The following is an 18,909-nucleotide window of genomic DNA, read 5'->3' on the forward strand; positions in this document are numbered from 1 at the left end:
TGATATAAAAATCTTCCCTCGATACATTTCAAGAAATCAACCCTCTCTAAACCCTGAACACTATGACTATCCCAATTTATGCTGGGAAAGTTGCCCTTGTATTATTAGCTGATCATTACACTTATACACCTATGAATTGTTTACGTATTTGCTCCTCTATTTCCTGTTCACTCTTTGGGGCCAATAATACACTCTCAGTAAAGTAGCCATCCCTTAACATTCCTACGTTCTAACAACAAAGCCTTGTTTGAGGACCCTTCCAAGATATCATATCTACTTAATTCTGTAATTGACTCCTTATCTATTATTGCTACACCACCACTCTGTTTACACCACCTCTGCTTCATCTATAATTCTATCCCCCACATTGATGAGTTGCCAGTCCAGCCCTTTCCTCAACCATGTTTTTGTGATGGCAACAATATCATACTTCCACGTTCAAATCCACGTTCAAATCCATTAACTCATCAATCTTCCCCTATCACGCTCCTAGCATTAAAGTAAAGACCATCCAACCTTGCCTTACTTTCTCAACACTCAACATGGCTGAACTCACTGTGACTTAATTCCATAGCTGTTGCATGATGCATCACTGTTTCCACAATATTCTGTGTTCCCTCCCCCTGTCAAACTAGTTTAAACTCTCCCAATAGCACCAGCAAACCTACTGCAAAGATGTTGGCCACAATGTGGTCCAGGTGCAGACTGTTTGGGCATGTCCCACCTTCCCCAAAAACAATCCCAATGATCTAGGAATCTAAAACCATCCCTCTTGTGTCAACTCTTAAGACATACATTCTTACAGTGTGGAAACAGGACCTTCAGCCCAACAAGTGCACACCGACCCGCCAAAGCGCAACCCACCCAGACCCATTCATCTGTTCTATTTTCCTATCTCTAAACTCACTGGCATGTGGCACCAGGACTAGCATACAGAATAGAACCATTGAGATCCTGTTTTATAATCTATTGTCTAGCTGCCTGAATTCTTGATGCAAGACATCATTCTTCACTTTGCTCATATCAAAGATACCACCATGTACCATGATTTGGAGATGCCGGTGTTGGACTGGGGTGTACAAAGTTAAAAATCACACAATATTTGGTTATAGTACAACAGGTTTAATTGGAAGTACGTACTAGCTTTCGGAGCACTGCTGCGACATCAGGTGGTTGTGGAGTACACAATTGTAAGACACAGAACTTATAGCAAAAGTTTACAGTGTGATGTAAATGAAATTATACATTGAAATTATACATTATTCCTCAACCATCTGATGAAGGAGCAGCGGTCCGAAAGCTAGTGCTTCCAATTAAACCTGTTGGGACTATAACTTGGTGTGTGATTTTTTTAACCATGTACAATAACCTCTAACTCATCATCCTCCCCTTTCAGGATGCCCTGTAGCCATTCAGTGACACCTCTGACCCTGGCACTCGGCAGGCAACACACCATCCTGGAGTCAAGCTTTGTCTGCAGAAATGTCTGTCTGCTCCCCTGACTAAAAAATCCCCTATCACTATTGCTCTTCCATTCTTTTTCCTCCCCCTGTATAGTCAAGTCGCTTATGGTGCCAGAAGCTTGTCATGGACTGCATTCCTGCAAGGTAACAGTATGCTCATCAGCTTCCAAAATGGAATATTAGTTTGAGTGTGATCACACAAAATTTTCAGTCACAACCCAAAATGTAATTTTAAAATTGCCTTGCCACACTCCTACCTTCTACAGGTCCTGAAAAAAATGGTTAATATAATTATTATCATTGTGATCATTTCTCAATTGTGAGCTTTTAAAATTCTCTCAAATCAAATTAATTCTCATGTATGGACTAAGTATTAAATTAGTATGAGAAATATATTTGCCTCAGTAATAAAAATAGAAAATGTTAGAAATACCCAAGGCAGTCAGCATTTATACAGGAGACTAGTCATACCATTTCATATTTTTATCCTTCATCAGATGCAAAATTCTAACATTTCTGGTTTCCTTTTATACTTTGCATTTATTTCTATAATGTTCTTCTCCCTGCTGGTGGAGATAAATTTTACTGACATACTCTGATTTTACAGCTGAAGCAACAGTTAAAATTTGGACAACTTTTGATGATAATGTTAGGGGTGAGAGGTCTTGAACAAAATGGGTGTATGAGCTTACATTAAAAATAACTACAATCTGTGCAAAAATCTAAAATAGATTGCAACTCCAATCCTCTGTCGCAAAATTATTTCCAAAGAGAAGCATAAGGTAAAACAAAGCCTTTGAAAGAATTCTGTTTGCAATGTAACATTTTTACTGTCTAAAATTTGAATGCTGAAAAGTGAGACATGTTGCCACAGCCTTTATCAGAATGAATGCAAGAATGCCAATTTCAAATGATCACAACAATTTACTTCACAGCAGAAAAGCGGAGCTGAATGGTCAAAGTGTTGCCATGGAGAAAGGAAAACAGAACTCCTAGTTCGCCTTCTTCTGGATCATTTAATACACTTTCAAGATTGAACATATTCCTTTTCCATGTGAAGGATCTTTGCATACGAATACATGTCACTTCTAGTAAGCATAAATGAGCAAGGTTACAAACTTGATTGATCATCTTAAACTGGTTATCGATGTAATTATTAGCATACTCCAGATTGTTCAGCAATTTTTGTTTCAGATTTGCAAGTTTGGGAGCGCTGAATATGATCTCTAATCTGCCTTTTACAACCTGCCAGTGGAGCTAGCTGTTTAATTTGCTTAGCCAGTTCTTGGGGTACATGGCCTATGTACCTGGTATTACATTGGCATATGATGTCACTCAATTCTGTGGGAGGCAGAATGTCTCTTTCAACTGACAGTAATGTCACATTAATGGAAAATATCACTTGCAATGCCACTGTACAGTAACTGCATGAAATGGCTTGCCACAATTGTTTACATTTTTGAAACATGTCTTCCCAGGGTAATGTGAAATAGACCAGACACCTTTCAATTCCTAAAGAGGTGGCCTGTAGCCCTTTTGAGAGTTTGTGTCAAATACACCAATCATCTGATCAGCAAAGCTGTTGTCCTGCAAGATAGCTTTAATGCGCTCTAATTACAGTGTTGAGCTTGTACAGTCAGAAAATAGGTAGGGCCATCTTTACAAAATTGCTAATAAGGTCAATTTTACAGTTGAAACTATACGAATTCCAACATGTATATTGACTGGTGAAAGTAAGCATGCAGAAGACAGTAGTGGAGAATCATTAACGGATTTAACTAGCATATCAAGGAAAGAGAGAATGTGTTAGACTGCCCCAACTCAAAACTGAATTGGAGAACAAGACGGAGTGCATTAAGATGTGTAAAGGAAATCCTTATACATAACATACTCATGTTCATAGGGTACCATTCTCTGCAAAAAGAAATTTATTCATGGCTTATGCCTTTCTTGAACTACCTTGAAGCATAGCAAACTATAGTACCCCAATGCTTTCCCTAAAAGCAATACTTTGGCTAATCAGCATTGATTTGCCAATCAATTATTACCCTCTTCTTTGTGCATTGTTGAAATCATTTAAAAATTACATTCTTGCATTTATTCTGATGAGTGCAGGACAAAAAGCTTAATCAAAATTTGGAGATGCCAGCGTTGGACTGGGGTGTACAAAGTTAAAAATCACACAACACCAGGTTATAGTCCAACAGGTTTAATTGGAAGCACACTAGCTTTCGGAGTGTCGCTCCTAATGAAGGAGCGACGGTCCGAAAGCTAGTGTGCTTCCAATTAAATCTGTTGGATGATAACCTGGTGTTGTGTGATTTTTAACTTAATCAAAATTGTCTCTTAACAGCAGTGTTCAAGCCTGGTACAGTTAGAGGCATTTGACACAACTGATAATACGCAAGTGGTTGTATTCCATGTAGTCGAGAATGTGGTGCTAGAAAAACACAGCAGGTCAGGCAGCATCCAAGGAGCAAGAAAATCAACATTTCTGGCATAAGCCTTTCATCAAGAACATTGATTCTCTTGGTCCTCGGATGCTGCCTGACCTGCTATTCTTTTCCAGCACCACACTCTCAACTCTGATCTCCAGCATCTACAGTCCTCACTTTCTCCTCGTATTCCATAGAATCTTCTTCCACCTTACTTCATCTTATCCTTTTTCCTTCGTAAATTGAGCTAATTATCATTCTTAAATGCTTTAACAATTCAAGATGTAAATGGGATCCTCCAGGCTCCCCAGTGCAAGTGTATATATTTTCTCTACATCTATTCTATCAAATTCATTTATAAATTTAAAGACAGCTAAGAAATCACCTTTTATTCTTTTTGTCAAAGAGGAAATCCAACCATTCAGTCCTCCTTGATGTTTAAATTCACACAATTCTGTAATGTTACATTTTAGTATAATATTGTCAGCAAAATATCTTTCCTTAATTTACTTACAAGCCCCCAGAAATGATGTACATCTAATCGAGTTGTATAATTGCTTCACCTTCGCATGACACAATTGCATAACAGCAGCCCATGAGTCTGCTACTAACATTTCTCTCCTTGGAAAAAGCTCCCAAAAATGGTCTGACACTTCTTGCATTAATATAGTTTCCACTTGATTTTGTATTCTTTTTCATATATTTGCAAATGATTGTTGCTCAACCACAACATCATTAAAACAGGCTGTGTAAGCACTTATCTCTTTGATGTCTGACACTCTGTCATGTACTTTAAGAGCAAGCTGAGCTTTAAACTGCATAATCTGTGCAATTCCAAATCATGTTATTATATCTTAAAACTGTTTTTATTAATTTGTTCACAGAACTTGGCCATTATTGTCCAGGGCATTTGTTACCCATCCTGAATAGCTCCTGAGAAAGTGGTCCTGAGCCACTTTCTTGGATCGTTGCATTACATAGGGGATAAGTACACCCCAGATGGAGATGGAGACAGGAGGTAAGTTATTTGTTGCAAAATATCCACCGGTTGAGTTGCTACTGTAGCCAAAGTAGGGCGATCCAATCCCATTTCTGATCAATTGTAACCTCCACTTTGATGATTATGGGGGTATCTAGCTATGATAACAGCATTAAATATCAAGGGACAATGGTAAGATTTTCTCTTGTTTGAGATGGTCATTGCTTTGTATTTCTTTGGCACAAATATTACTTGTCACTTATTAGCCCAAGCCTGCACTCTTGCTTTTGCATCAGACACACATTGCTTCAGAATCTGAGGAGTCATAAATTATGCTGAATGTTGAGCAATCATCTACGCACATCCGCACTTCCGACCTCATGATGAAAGGCCACTATCCCAAGAACTCCTGCAGTGTTGTCCTGGGAATGAGATGATTGACCTCCAAAACGACAACAATTTTTCTTTGTGCTGGTACAACTGCAATCAGTAGAGAATTCCCCCTGCCTCAAACGCTCACCAACTGATTCCCAATGACTCCAGTTCACATAAGGTTGCTTGATTCCATACTCAATCAAGTGCTGCTTTGACGTCAACGATAATCACTCTCACCTTACCTCTGCAGTTCAGCTCTTTTGCCTATGTTTGGGCCATAAGATCACATGATGTAGGAGCAAGAATAGGCCATTTGGTCCATTGGGTCTACACCAACACTCAATGAGTTCATGTCTGATCTGATCATCTTCATAACCCTTGATTCCCTTAATGATTAAAAATCTATCAATCTCTGCTTGGAATATATACTAAGTGATGCAGCCTCAACAACGCTCTGCTTATAAAGAATTCCACTGAATCCCTACCCTAGAGAAGAAATTTCCCCTCCTCTCTATCTTAAATGGATGACCCCTTACTCTGAGAATTTGCCCTCTTGTCCTAGACTATCTATAATGCAGACTATCTATAAATCTGGAACACACCTTCAAAATTAATGTCAGAATGTTATCAACATCCACAGTCTTAACAGTATCAAGTGCCTTCAGCTGTTTCTTGATATCACACGCAGTGTATCAAATTGGTTGAAGTCTGGTATTTGTGATTCTGGGAATGTAAGGAGATGGATCATCCACTTGGTACTTCTAGCTGAAGAAAGTTGCAAATCCATCAGCCTGGTCTATTGCACAGATTTGCTGAGCTCCCTCATCATTGAGAATAGAAATATTCATAGAAATTCCTGCAGAGCCAAGCTATAAGTAGTTTGAATGTGTGCTGAGGTGGTGTGGTGAGGCTGGATGCCAATGTCTGCGGAAGTGGAGCATTTCCAGTCACAGCCCATGTAGCCTGCTCTGAAAGGTTGGGATCAGGTGTCCCAAAGTGAAGGTCTGGAGGAATAAGCGATAAGTTGCCAGGTCTGTCTTTGATATCAGGAATTCTTGGCATCTAAGTTTCTCTCCAGCGGGTGAGGGAATGGGAAACTGCATGTTATTGAGGTTGCATTAAGTAATAATGAAAGGTTAATGCAATTAGGCTTCTTCCCACTCACTAGTGAGAATCTTGTCTGGTTGTTCAACACTGTTTTGGTAAGTGAAACTTCTTGCTCTTGAGGTTGAGAAGCTCCTCACTAGACATTCTCACCTGATTTTCCCAACTTCCTTGCCATAGCCAACATCATTCGGGGCTACAAAGATTATGCCTCTCATTTTTAAATATGCCTGGTACTTCTCCTGGCATGCACTCCTGCACATTTCATTGAACCAGGGCTTGATACAGATGGTAGAGTAAGGTACATGTTGGGCCATGAAACTACAGATCATGATTGAATCCAATTCTGTTGCTGATAGTCCATGGTTATTCAGTTCTGAAGTGCTAGCTCTATACAAAATGTATTCCCACTTAATGTGTTGGTGATGCTACAAAACACTATGGAGAGTAGCCTCAATGTGAAGATGGGTCTTTGCCTCCAAAAGCACTTCAACGCAGTCATTCCTATGAAAATTGTCATGGACAAATGTATCGGTGACAGCTAGATTGGTGAGGATGAGGTCATGTTTGTATTTCTCACTTGTTGGTTCCCTCACCAATTGCTGCAAACCCAGTCTAGAGCTGTGACGTTTGGATGTGGCCACCTGTGGTGACGCTGAGCCAAAATGATGGTGGATACTGTAGTCTCTCAGCAGAACACATTCTTGCCCTTGCCACCAACAGTGTTTCTTCTAATTGATGTTCAACATTGGAATACTAATTCAACAGCTGAGGAGGATAGTAGTTGGTAATCAGAAAGAGGGTTCCTCGCCCATGTTTGGCCTGATGTTATGAGACTTCATATGGTCCAAAATCAATGTTGAAGACTCACACGGTAACTCATTCTTGACTATACACCTCTGTGCAGCCACTGGTGATTGGTCCTGCCAGTAGGACAGGACATAACAACAAATTGTGATATTTGGGACATTGTCTGCATGATATGATTCTGAAAGTTTGACTACGGTAGTCTATTGATCAATTGTCCCAATTTTGGCACAAGACCCCAAGTGCTAGAGAGGAATATTCTGTAGGATCATAAGGGTTGGGTTTCTCTTGTTGTTTCCAATTCCTACATCAGTGCCTGGTGATTCATCAGGCTTCATTCCACTTTTTCCCCACTCATATTGATTTGATACAATGGATTGTCTTTTTAGACCATTTCAGAGGGCATTTAAGAGTCAATCGTATTGCTGATGGTTTGGACTCACATATCGGCTACACCAGATGAGGACAGCAAATTTCCTTCCCCAAAAGGAAGCAAATTGGTCTTTGCAACAATTGACAATGACTTCATGGTTCCTTTTAGACTAACTTTCTTTTAAATTCCTGGTTTATTAATCACAATTAAACTCTATCGTCCACTATGTTGGGTTTGACCCCAAGCTCTCAGAAAGTTAGCTAGGTCTCTGGATTACTACTTAAATTATATTATCTAAAGCCTTTGTAACCACCTTTGTTACCTCCAACCTGATTATTTCAGCACTTTCCTTCCCCCCCTCCTTCCATTCTTTGTCTTCCAAAAACTTTAAAGCCCTATTAAATGTTATATTCCAAAAGATAATTGTACTTAAACAGAATTCAAGTCCACACTTTTATGTGAAAGCTTTATTTCAGTTAGCCACACTCCATAAAACACACCCTACTAATTACTAGCTCCCCATATTTATGCAACCAATTCAAACCCAATTAACTCTTAATTAATTTAGCCATCACTTGTTCATTCATTCCATTATGTCTCAGGCACTTCTTTTAGACCATATTAGATGGGAACAGATTATTTTCCTTTTTAGATAAACCAAATGAAAATAATTCTAAAAATTAGCAAAATATATAAGATGACAAACAATTATATTCTCAGCTTTCCCTTTACTGTGTAAAGTTTTAAGTGTCCTACTTCCAGTATGTCCAACAGTTTCTTGGAATTTGCTTCTACATTTATGAACCAATTAGACAGCCAATTGCTGATCTCCACCCATTTTAATTTGGAGATTCACCATCTGTTTTAAAGCTGTAACACTGATATTATGTCTTTTCTCATTCATGCATTCTGTACAGTGTATGTTATCCCACAGTGACTTATCATTAATGTAGCATCCAATGGGTATTGTTGCTGAAATTTCATTTTAGAATTTACTCAGAAAATGCCACACCCACTGCCTCATCAAGATTGAGTCTCTGCCTCTTACGAACTCTTTCATAATCTTCTAATATTTTTAGCTTCCCAAATTAAAGGGTAACATTTACTTGCCCTTTCCACAAGGGAAAATGCAAACCCTCATGTATCTGAGAATCCATTGCACAGAATTGATAAGAAGCATCACTAGAAACACATTTCATAATTCTTGCATCTCCCGATAAAAATGTCAAATTATAATGATCAATTCTTAATTTTTTAAATGTTTTGTTGGCCTGAATAATAGCTTTCACTCTGGGACTTTTCATCTTGTACTCAACTCTAATATTTAAAGTGGCACCTGGCTTTGTTCGGGTGCCCTGTTAATGCAGCAGTCCAATTAGACTTTGCAGTTCCTCCATTTCAGTTTTGAAAGCAGCTGTATCTATTTGTGAAGTTCTACTTTGACTAACAGCAATAAGGGTAACATTTTCTAAATACATTTGCTCATGCAAAGTGACAGTTGATCCATTCCCCTTGATTTTTAATCCAATGTACTTAGAAACCCCAGAAGCCATCATTTGAGCCATATGCACATTTATTTAACTTCCTGAGTTATTACATTGCCCTTAATGGACTCTGCATATAAATTGAACAATTGGAAACAGCTGTAATTTACATGTGATGGTTAACTGATGAAAGATACCTTGGTGATTTGGTGGTAGGAAAAGTTGTTCGGTTGTGTGTGATGGCACTTGCAGATACAGAAGAAACAAAAAAACTTCCAGGGTGCCCCCACTGCTTCTGTTGCCTCTTTTGGAAGATGAAGAAATATTCCCCCCTCAGCTGATTTCTCTGCAGAAATGCAGCTTTATCAACTGATCTACACTCCTAAGCATTTGTTACTAAAAAGACAAAAACTAAATTCAAATTTGCTTTTCCTAAGCAATTATATCCTTATTCTGTTCCTCAAATTTTTCTTCAAACCCTCATGTCACTAACCTAGCTGTAACCTTAAGTACCATAGACTTATATATGTGTGTGCCTGCATGAGGGAGAGTGAGAGAGTGTGTGGGTGTGAGAGAGTGAAAACATGCAATCTGTAGGCAGTCAACATTTTTATAACTCATGTGACATTTAATAAATTCCTACTTTGGAAATAGAACCAGTCTGAATCAAGATTGCAATACAAAAAGACTCTAACCTCACACCTTTAAGGCATTGTCTGAGCTGAGATGACGCTTTTGTTTATCAAACCTTAAGTTATTGGGTATGTGACTTGAAAGAAGTTCTGGGCTTTACATATAAATGAATCAAAAGCTGCAACCCATTCTAAAAGATGAAAGACTTAACAGCAATTTAAATTTGTTCAATATATTGCACAAGTTGTATGCAATTGACCTTTTGCTATAAATTCTGTGTCCTATGATCCTACTCCACTAGCTACCTGATGAAGCTGTTTGTATTTCCAAATAAAACTGTTGGGACTATAACTGGGTGTTGTGTGGTTTTTTTTAACGTTAAGAAGTCAACAGGCCCTGGAGGAATATCGGAAGAGCAGGACAAGTCTTAAACAAGGAATCAAGCGGGCTAAAAGGGGTCATGAAATAGCTTAAGCAAGCAGAATTAAGCAAAATCCCAAAGCATTTTATTCTTACATAAGAAGCAAGCGGGTAACTAGAAAAAGGATTGGTCCACGAAAAGATAATGAAGGAAGGCTGTGTGCTGAACCTGAGAGAATGAGTGAGATTCTGAATGATTACTTTGCATCAGTGTTCGCCGAGGAGAGGAACATGATGACTCTTGAGATTAGAGATAGACGTTTGATTAGTCTGGATCACGTTGGCATAAGTCGGGAAGATGTGTTGGGTATGCTAGAGGTTATTCAGGTGGACTAATCCCCAGGATTGGATGGGATCTATCTCAGGTTGCTGAGGGAGGCGAGAGAGGAAATAGCTGGGGCCCTGACAGATATCTTTGTGGCATCCTTAAATATAGGTGAGGTGCCGGAGGACTGGAAGGTTGCTCATGTTGTACCCCTGTAGGGTAGTAGGGATATTCTGGGTAACTACAGACCAGTGAGCCTGAAGTTGGTGGTGGGGAAGTTGCTGGAGAGGGTACTGAGAGATAGGATCTATTTATATTTAGAAAAGAATGAGCTTATCAGTGATAGGTAACATGGTTTTGTGCAGGGGAGATCGTGCCTTACCAACTTAATAGAGTTCTTTGAGGAAGTGACCAAGTTGTTAGATGAAGGAAGGGCTGTTGATGTCATGTACATGGACTTTAGTAAGGCGTTTGATAAGGTTCCCCATTGTAGACTAATTGAGAAAGTGAAGTCGCATGGTGTGCAGGGTGTTCTAGCTAAGTGGTTGAGCAACAGGAGACAGAGAGTAGTAGTTGAAGGGAGTTTCTCGAAATGGAGAAAGGTGACCAGTGGTGTTCCACAGGGGTCAGTATTTGGGCCACTGTTGTTTGTAATATACATAAATGATCTAGAAGAGGGCACTGTTGGTATGATCAGCAAGTTTGCAGATGACACAAAGCTTGGTGGAGTAGCAGAAAACATAAGGGACTGTCAGAGAATACAGGAGGATATAGATAGACTGGAGAGTTGGGTGGAAAAGTGGCAGATGGCTTTCGATCAAGACAAATGTGAGGTGATGCATTTTGGCAAGTCTAATTCCAGAGCGAATTATACAATGAATGGAAGAGACTTGGGAAAAGTTGATGGGCAGAGAGATCTGGGAGTGCAGGTCCATTGTACCCTGAAGGTTGCTGCACAGGTGGATAGAGTGGTCAAGAAGGTACATAGTACGCTTGCCTTCAGTGGACGGGGTGTTGAGTATAAGAGCTGGCAGGTCATGTTAAAATCGTACAAGACATTGGATCGGCCGCATTTAGAATACTGTGTATATTTCTGGGCGCCACATTACCAAAAGGATGTGGACGCTTTGGATAGGGTGCAGAGAAGGTTTATGAGGATGTTGCTTGGTATGGAAGGTGCTAGCTATGAAGAGAGGTTGAGTAGATTAGGTTTATTTTCACTAGAAAAAAGGAGATTGAGGACCTGTTTGAGGTTGACAAAATCATGAGGGGTATAGACAGGGTGGATTGAGACAAGCTTTTTCCCCAGGGAGAAGGATTCAATAATGAGAGGTCATGCATTCAAGATGAGAGGTGGAAAGTTTAAGGGGGATACCCGCGGCAAGTACTTCACACAGAGGGTGGTGCGTGTTTGGAACGCAATGCCAGCAGAGGTGGTAAGGGCAGGCACAGTAGATTCATTTAAGATGTTTTTGGACAGATGCATGTGTAGGTGGGGAGCAGAGGGATACAAATGCTTAGGAATTGACTAACAGGTTTAGACAGTACATTTGGATTGGTTCAGGCTTGGAGGGCAGAAGGGCCTGTTCCTGGGCTGTAAATTTTCTTTATTTCTCTGTTTTTTCTTTGTCCACCCTAGTCCGACGCCGGCACCTCCACATCATCCCTTTTGAAAAGGTGGCGTCACATTTGCTGTTTTCCAATTTGCTGTTTTCCAATCTGCTGGAACTGCCCCAGACTTCAATGAATTTTGGAAAATTACCACAAGTGCATTTGCTTTTTCTCCTGCCTTCTCTTTTAGTACCCTGTGATGCATTCTATCAGGGCCAGGAGACTTGTCAATCCTTAGCTCAATTAGCTTGCCCAACACTACCTCTTTTGTGGTAATGATTGTTTCCAGGTCCTCACCTACCTTTGTCTCTTTGTCAATTACTGGCATGTTACTTGTGTCCTCTGCTGTGAAGGCTGACACAAGATACCTATTCAATGCTGTGGCCATTTCCTCTTATCCCATTATTAAAGCCCCGCTCTCATCCTCTAAAGGACCAATGTTTACTTTAGCCACATTTTCTGTTTGATATATTTATAGAAACTTTTGCTATCTGTCTTTATATTCTGAGATAGTTTTTTTTTCTCTTAATCTTTTTTACTTTTCTTTATAGCTCTTTTTGTGGCTTTCTGTTGACCTTTAAAGCTTACCCAATCTTCTGGTTTCCTGCTGATCTTGGCCACTTTGTATGCCTTCTCTTTCGATTTGGTAACCTCCTTTATTTTCTTCAGCACCCATGGCAAATTATCCTTTTTCCTACATGCCTTCCTTTTCACTGGAATATACTTTTGCTGAGTGCTTTGAAAAATTGCTTTGAAAAGTCCTCCACTGTTTGTCAACTGTCCCACCATAAAGTCTTTGCTTCCAGTCTACTTTTGCCAAATCCTCCCTCATCCTCTTGTAGTCTCCCTTGTTTAAGCACAGGACCCTGGTATTGGATTTTATCTTTGCACTTTACATTTGTATTCTAAATTCAACCACACTATAATTGCTCCCTCCAAGAGGATCCCTAACTATGACATCATTAATTATTCCTGTCTAATCACACAGACCAAATCTAGGATAGATTGCTCCCTCATCAGTTCCATTACATACTGTTCAAAAAAACTATCATGGATATGTTCAGTGAATTCTTCCTCAAGGCTACCCTGACCGATCTGGTTCAGCCAATTGACCTGTAAATTAAAATCCCCGTGCTAATTACCACACCATTTTTACAGGCATTATTTCTTCATTTATTACCCATTCCCATGTGATATTATTATTTGGTGGCCTAAAGACTACACTAATCAGTGACGTTTTCTTTTTAGAACTTCCAATTTCCACCCAAATGAATTCAACCTTATTCTCCATAGAAACCTTATCATCTCTCATCACCGACCTAATGTTGTCCTTAAGTATCAGAGCTACACCACCTCCCTTACCTTCCTGTTTGTCCTTCCAAATAGTCTGATATCCATGGATATTTAACTCCCAGTCATGACCATCCTGCAACCAAAATCTCCGCAATGGCTACTAAATCATATTCATTCACGATTTGTGCCATTAGCTCATCTACCTTGTTACAAATGCTACAAGCATTCAGGTAAAGTGCCCTTATGATAGTTTTTGTGCCATCATTATGAATTCCAACATCTCCAATAATATCTCCTGAGGTATTCTTCCTTTTACTTCTTTCATAATCTGCCGTGTAGTTAGTCCCTCCTGCACACACGCTAACCTGCTGCTTTCCTTTTTATTTACCACCATACATCCTGTTGTTTTCCCCTTCCCTTCCCCCCGACTCATTAGTTTAAAGTCCTCGTGACCACCCCATGTGTCCTTTTCGCTGCAACACCGGTTCCAGATCAGTCCCTCTGATGGGACCTGTTCCTTAATTTTGTTCCTAGTGCTTGATAATCCCCACACAGGCCATCCCTCCTAGCCTTGCCAATGTTATTGATCCCAACATGGACCACAACAACTGGATCCTCGCCCTCCCGCTCCAATCTCCTTTCAAGCCAGTCATGCCAACATACCACACGGGTCTCATGATTCTGGATCCAAAGGATACTATTTATCCCTCTAATTATACTATCCCTTGCAATTAGCCCTTGACTTTTTGCTCCCCCCTCTTGAATGGCCTTCTACACCACAGCTGGCTCATTCTCCTTGCAGCCCTTTTCCTCATCAACACAGGGAACAAGTACCTCATACAAGGTACCTTGGCAAGGTCAAGAGATGAGGTTCCTGCGTTCCTGAATTCAGGATCCCCCTACCAGCTTCACTTGCAGTCACACCATGATATTCCTGATCCCGATTGAATTTGAACTACTTAATCTACCAGGTGTGACCACCTCCTGAAACAAAGCATCCAGATACATCTCCCCCTCCTGGATGTGCCACAATGTTTGAAGCTGAGATTCCAGATCATCAATTTTGAGCCGGAGTTCCTTAACTTTGTCCTGATATTTTTTACTTAGTGCCTCAGTAGCATTTTAATCAGTCTGTTAATTATGCAATCAGTCAACATTGCATAATTGAAAGACACCAGTACATTCCTCACTTGACAGAAATCTTTCTGTGACCAATAAAATGTCCTCTCTTTGACCTGTGTCACTATCTTTCCCTGAATCCATAACTTCATGCTCAGTTTCAAATACTTTATCACATTTGGGACAATTCATGGTGTAGTGGTACTTTGAATCACACCCAAACATCAAACTGCTACACTGTGAGCATTTTTAACACCTACTGTAAATGTCAAAGTCTCTGATTTGCAAAATTATCAACTGCATTTCTGTCCTCGTTTCCATAAGTTGTAGTTCTCTTTTTTTACTGTTGCCTGTGACCTATGTTTAATCAGTCTCACCAATTTATTAACATTGTATTCCTGGTCATATTGCCGATTGCCTCTTTGTGCTATCACTGCTGCTGAGAAAAAATGCTTTCCCGGGAAGGTTTTCAATGCTTCTGACATCTTCCCTAGTGTATGATTATCTGAAAATTTAAGTCCCATCAAAACTAGGTGTTTGTCCATTTTTGATACTTTGGCATTGGTTATTAACTTTATTAAGTTAAATGCCAACACAGAATGGGGAATTTCCAAATGATATTTTTGTAGTGGTGTACAAAATCACTTTGCATTCTTCTGTCCAAATGTTTCAAAATCACATCTCAACAGTCACCAGAATATCCATTCGATAAATTTTATCTATTATAGTTATCAGTCTGTCTGACTCTCAACCTTACTCAAATTATTAGACCAATTTGTTGCTCGTCTTGTTTCTATGTGGTAATGAAAGTGCTAAGGCCATATGCTCCTTCCTCTTTGGTAAGGAAGTAATCCAAGGTCCACACAGTAACTTTATCGTTCTGCTGGTCACAAGGTTTATTTTCAGAAAATAAGAGTCAGTAATCATACATCCTTAACTTTACATTTTGAATCAACCATCCCCTGCCACAATGTCATGTTCCAAAAGATAGCAGTGTTCAAAGAGTTCAAGACCACACTTTTCTGTAAGAGCTTTATTTAAGTTCATCGCACTCTATAAAACACTCTCCCAATTACTAGCTCTCCATATTTATATAACCAATTCGAAATCAATTAACTCTCAATTAATATATGTATTATATGTTGCTTCATTCTATTAAGTCCCTGGCAATCCTTCAGACCACATTTGATGATAACATTACATATCCAACACCTCCAACCTAACACACCCCACCTCCATATTAAAAATTCTATCCTAACTGAGCTTACTAGTTCTCTATCTTGCAGTTTATTTAATAATTCACCTAAAAATACCTTCATGGAGACTTCACCCACTCAATCTTCGCTAGCTTTACGTACCTCCTCCACTCTAAACTCTTCTTTAAATCTCTCCTTTTCGTTCAACCCACCAATGGCTCTTAGCCTTCAGCCACTTTAGTCAAATACATAGAATACTTTTTCAAAATGTTATACTTTTGTACCTCAGTCTCTGACTTATGATATTCTCAGAGCTCTTCTTGTTGACTAATCTTGTTACCCCTCCTATTAGAAAAAAGTGTGGACTGCAGATGCTGGAGGTCAGAGCTGAAAATGTGTTGCTGGAAAAGCGCAGCAGGTCAGGCAGCATCCAAGGAGCAGGAGAATCGACGTTTCGGGCATGACCCCTCCTATTGTCATTCTTTCTGATTTGACATGTATATATAACTACAAGATATTGTTATGAAATGAATTTGAGCTCTTTCTAAAACAGAAACGGCAGTACATGAAGGTTATATCATTCTGAACACAGGGATTTGTTTTCCCAAAGTGCATGGGTTGAAGCGGGTGTGGAAGAAACAAAAAAAGGGTATACTCAATCTCAATCATTTATACATTGTTTATAATGAGTCACTCAGCAGAAAGAGAACAGGGCTAATTAGTCATCTGGTGATGTTACACTCAGGAACTGAGAGCAGAGCAAGAAAATAAAATACTCGTCCATGTTTTCCCTCCTAAGCACCACCAACCTTGCTTAGATATGGCTTTAGTCACTCCCCATTTCTCAACAAAAAGGCACTCCTGTTTCTAACCAAAGAGACACATACAGTGCCTCACCAAAGAGTGTTAGGAGGTTCTTTACTGCAGGTGGCATTAGAACTGTGTCTATTTTGACCAGATATCCACACACAATTTCTAAAAGCAATGATGAATAGTGAGCAAGAGCAAGAAACCTGATGGATTTGTTTTCTGTTTGCAATACAAGGGTACCGAGTCCAAATTATCCATTCAAATCAATGTTTTAGATAAACTAGAAATTTTAAAAAATTTATTTCATGATAACTTTGGTTTTGTCCTATTTTCAACAATTTTCCTCTTCATGTCTTGATTTATTAAAAGTGAATTTGTAGCTATTTTCCTCCTTCCTGTTTTCTACATAGCCTAGTATTTTTCATAGGTCACATGCACAACAGGTACCACAGACTGACTTAGGAACACTTTGCCTGAAAGCAGAAAAAGTTTTATTTCTTTTGAAGCTGCGAAAGTTCATATAATGACTATAATTTTTTAATCATATCACTTTCTGTCCCTCATTAAAATGTACATCACAAAAATTTAACCACCTTTTAATATAAAAAATTAAAAACGGTAACCTATTTTGTAACTCTAATTGCTTCAATGGAAATAAGACAAGAATTCACAGCTGTGTGATTAAATCATGGGAAATATTCCCTACTTTGTATAACAAGAGACCCCCTGCTTGTCAGAGTTTGAAGAGCCAAGGTTTTCAGATGACATTTCAATAACTGGAACACAGCATTACAAATCCATTCCCAACTTTACTGAAACAATTATTGAAATTATTACCTTCAGGCCATGTATGTTCCGTTTCCCAGGTGGCTTGCAGGCTGAAACAGTAATTGACTAAATTGCAGAACACATCAGGGCCATTTACAAATTTGTTAAAAATGAATCATATGAAAGAAATGAGACTGACACCAAAATTAACAGCTGAAAATGATGGAAAAGGGGCTCAAAAGCCTGTACAGGGAATTTTTAAAGAGTGATCCCATCTTGCAAAACTAAACGCTGAAAAAAAAATATAATATATGAAAAAGATATAAAATATGAAAGGCAAATAAAGACTAACAGATTATAAATTTAAGGAGCAAGAGTCAAACCATTTAAACCCTCTTTTCCAGCATTTTGAAAGTAGATTAAGCTAACATGTGAGCAAATAACATACTTAACTATAGAATCCACTGTCAAGGTTGATAAATTAGAAACATCAAGATTAATATTTAATTTTTTTAAAAGTTTGTTTTGCTTATGCAGGTGAATGGAACTGTTCATCAGTTACATTTCACAGGCAACAAAACAATCAATAAAACATTGTCAAGAATTGTGCAATCTATTCTAGTGCTTTGGTTAAAAGCCATTTTAAATAGAGTTCCAATGGCCAAATATTTTAGGGAGGGGAGGAAGGTTGTGACTCATTTGAATAACTGAAGTCTAAGTGAAGATGTACCCATTAAACCATAGTATTACAACAAGATTGTAATTTCAAGTGTTACATGTTGAGTTCAACTGAATCTGCAAGATGTAGCAACCTTTCTGAAACAATTACACCAATGGAGTCATTACTCATTGTTTAATCAATGTAATTTAAGGGAAAAGAATCAGAAATAAACTACTACTGAAAGATTCTTGATAAACTACTACCATGATTCTTGGTAGACAGAATACCAAGCGATAGACTTTTTAAGAATAGTCAAAGCAACGTTTATTTAACTGGAAAAAACTGCAAACTTGATTGATTGTGTCACCAAAACAAACTATATTTTCTGCACCTTCTCCAAGATGATGGTATGCCATGAGATTGAAGCAAATAAAATAAAATAGCCAATGTAAAATGCAGCAAAGTTTAATTATAAATATATATTACTAGCTCACTAAGTTGTGAACTCACATATAAAGATAACCTTGTTTCATATTCATATATAAAGATAACAGGTCAGTTTTTGGTCTGTTCCATTAGTTTATGTGGACCAGTTCTGTTGTCATAATAACACAACAGGATCAGTGCCTATAGTTAGTGGTTGAACACTTGCCACAACTTATATCCTTGGTCACCATCCAGTCACTGTTATTGCTAATGTACATGTGGCCAGCAAGTAACACCAAGATTTGGCTCTCTAATGAAACTGACCACAAGAATACTAACCACTTGGGCAAGGTACCCCACCACCCATTTTATGGGAGAAATAACTGGCAGAGACATTGAAAAAAAATATTGTGCATTAATAAGAAAGCAAACTACTGCTGATGTTGGAAATCTGAAATATGAACGAAAAGGGGTCAGGTAAAATCTGTGGATAGAAACAGCATTAACATTTCAAGTCAATGTTCTTTCATCAAACACTGAAGAGAAAGACAGATTTAAAAGTTTTTAGGCCAGTTGAAGGGAGGAAGAGAAAGGAACAGCAAAAGGAGAAGATTTGTGATAACGTGGTGATTTCATAGTGTAATTGCCAACACTTTAGGAACCTTTCTGAGAGGGTATTTATGACCT

The 18,909-nt window shown here is 38.8% G+C and overlaps 1 protein-coding gene across 3 annotated transcripts in view; it reads right to left on the reverse strand.

Annotated features, from left to right (window-relative positions):
• Positions 1–18,909, reverse strand: part of map2k5 (mitogen-activated protein kinase kinase 5) — a 385,015-nt gene that overhangs the window by 272,460 nt on the left and 93,646 nt on the right. For all 3 annotated transcript variants that reach the window (XM_072565277.1, XM_072565276.1, XM_072565278.1), the window contains exon 5: positions 17,205–17,245. In XM_072565277.1, the coding sequence (XP_072421378.1) occupies positions 17,205–17,245 (41 nt within the window). The remainder of the gene's footprint in view (positions 1–17,204; positions 17,246–18,909) is intronic.

Source organism: Chiloscyllium punctatum, chromosome 48, assembly GCF_047496795.1.
Source record: "Chiloscyllium punctatum isolate Juve2018m chromosome 48, sChiPun1.3, whole genome shotgun sequence".
Taxonomy (NCBI): domain Eukaryota; kingdom Metazoa; phylum Chordata; class Chondrichthyes; order Orectolobiformes; family Hemiscylliidae; genus Chiloscyllium; species Chiloscyllium punctatum.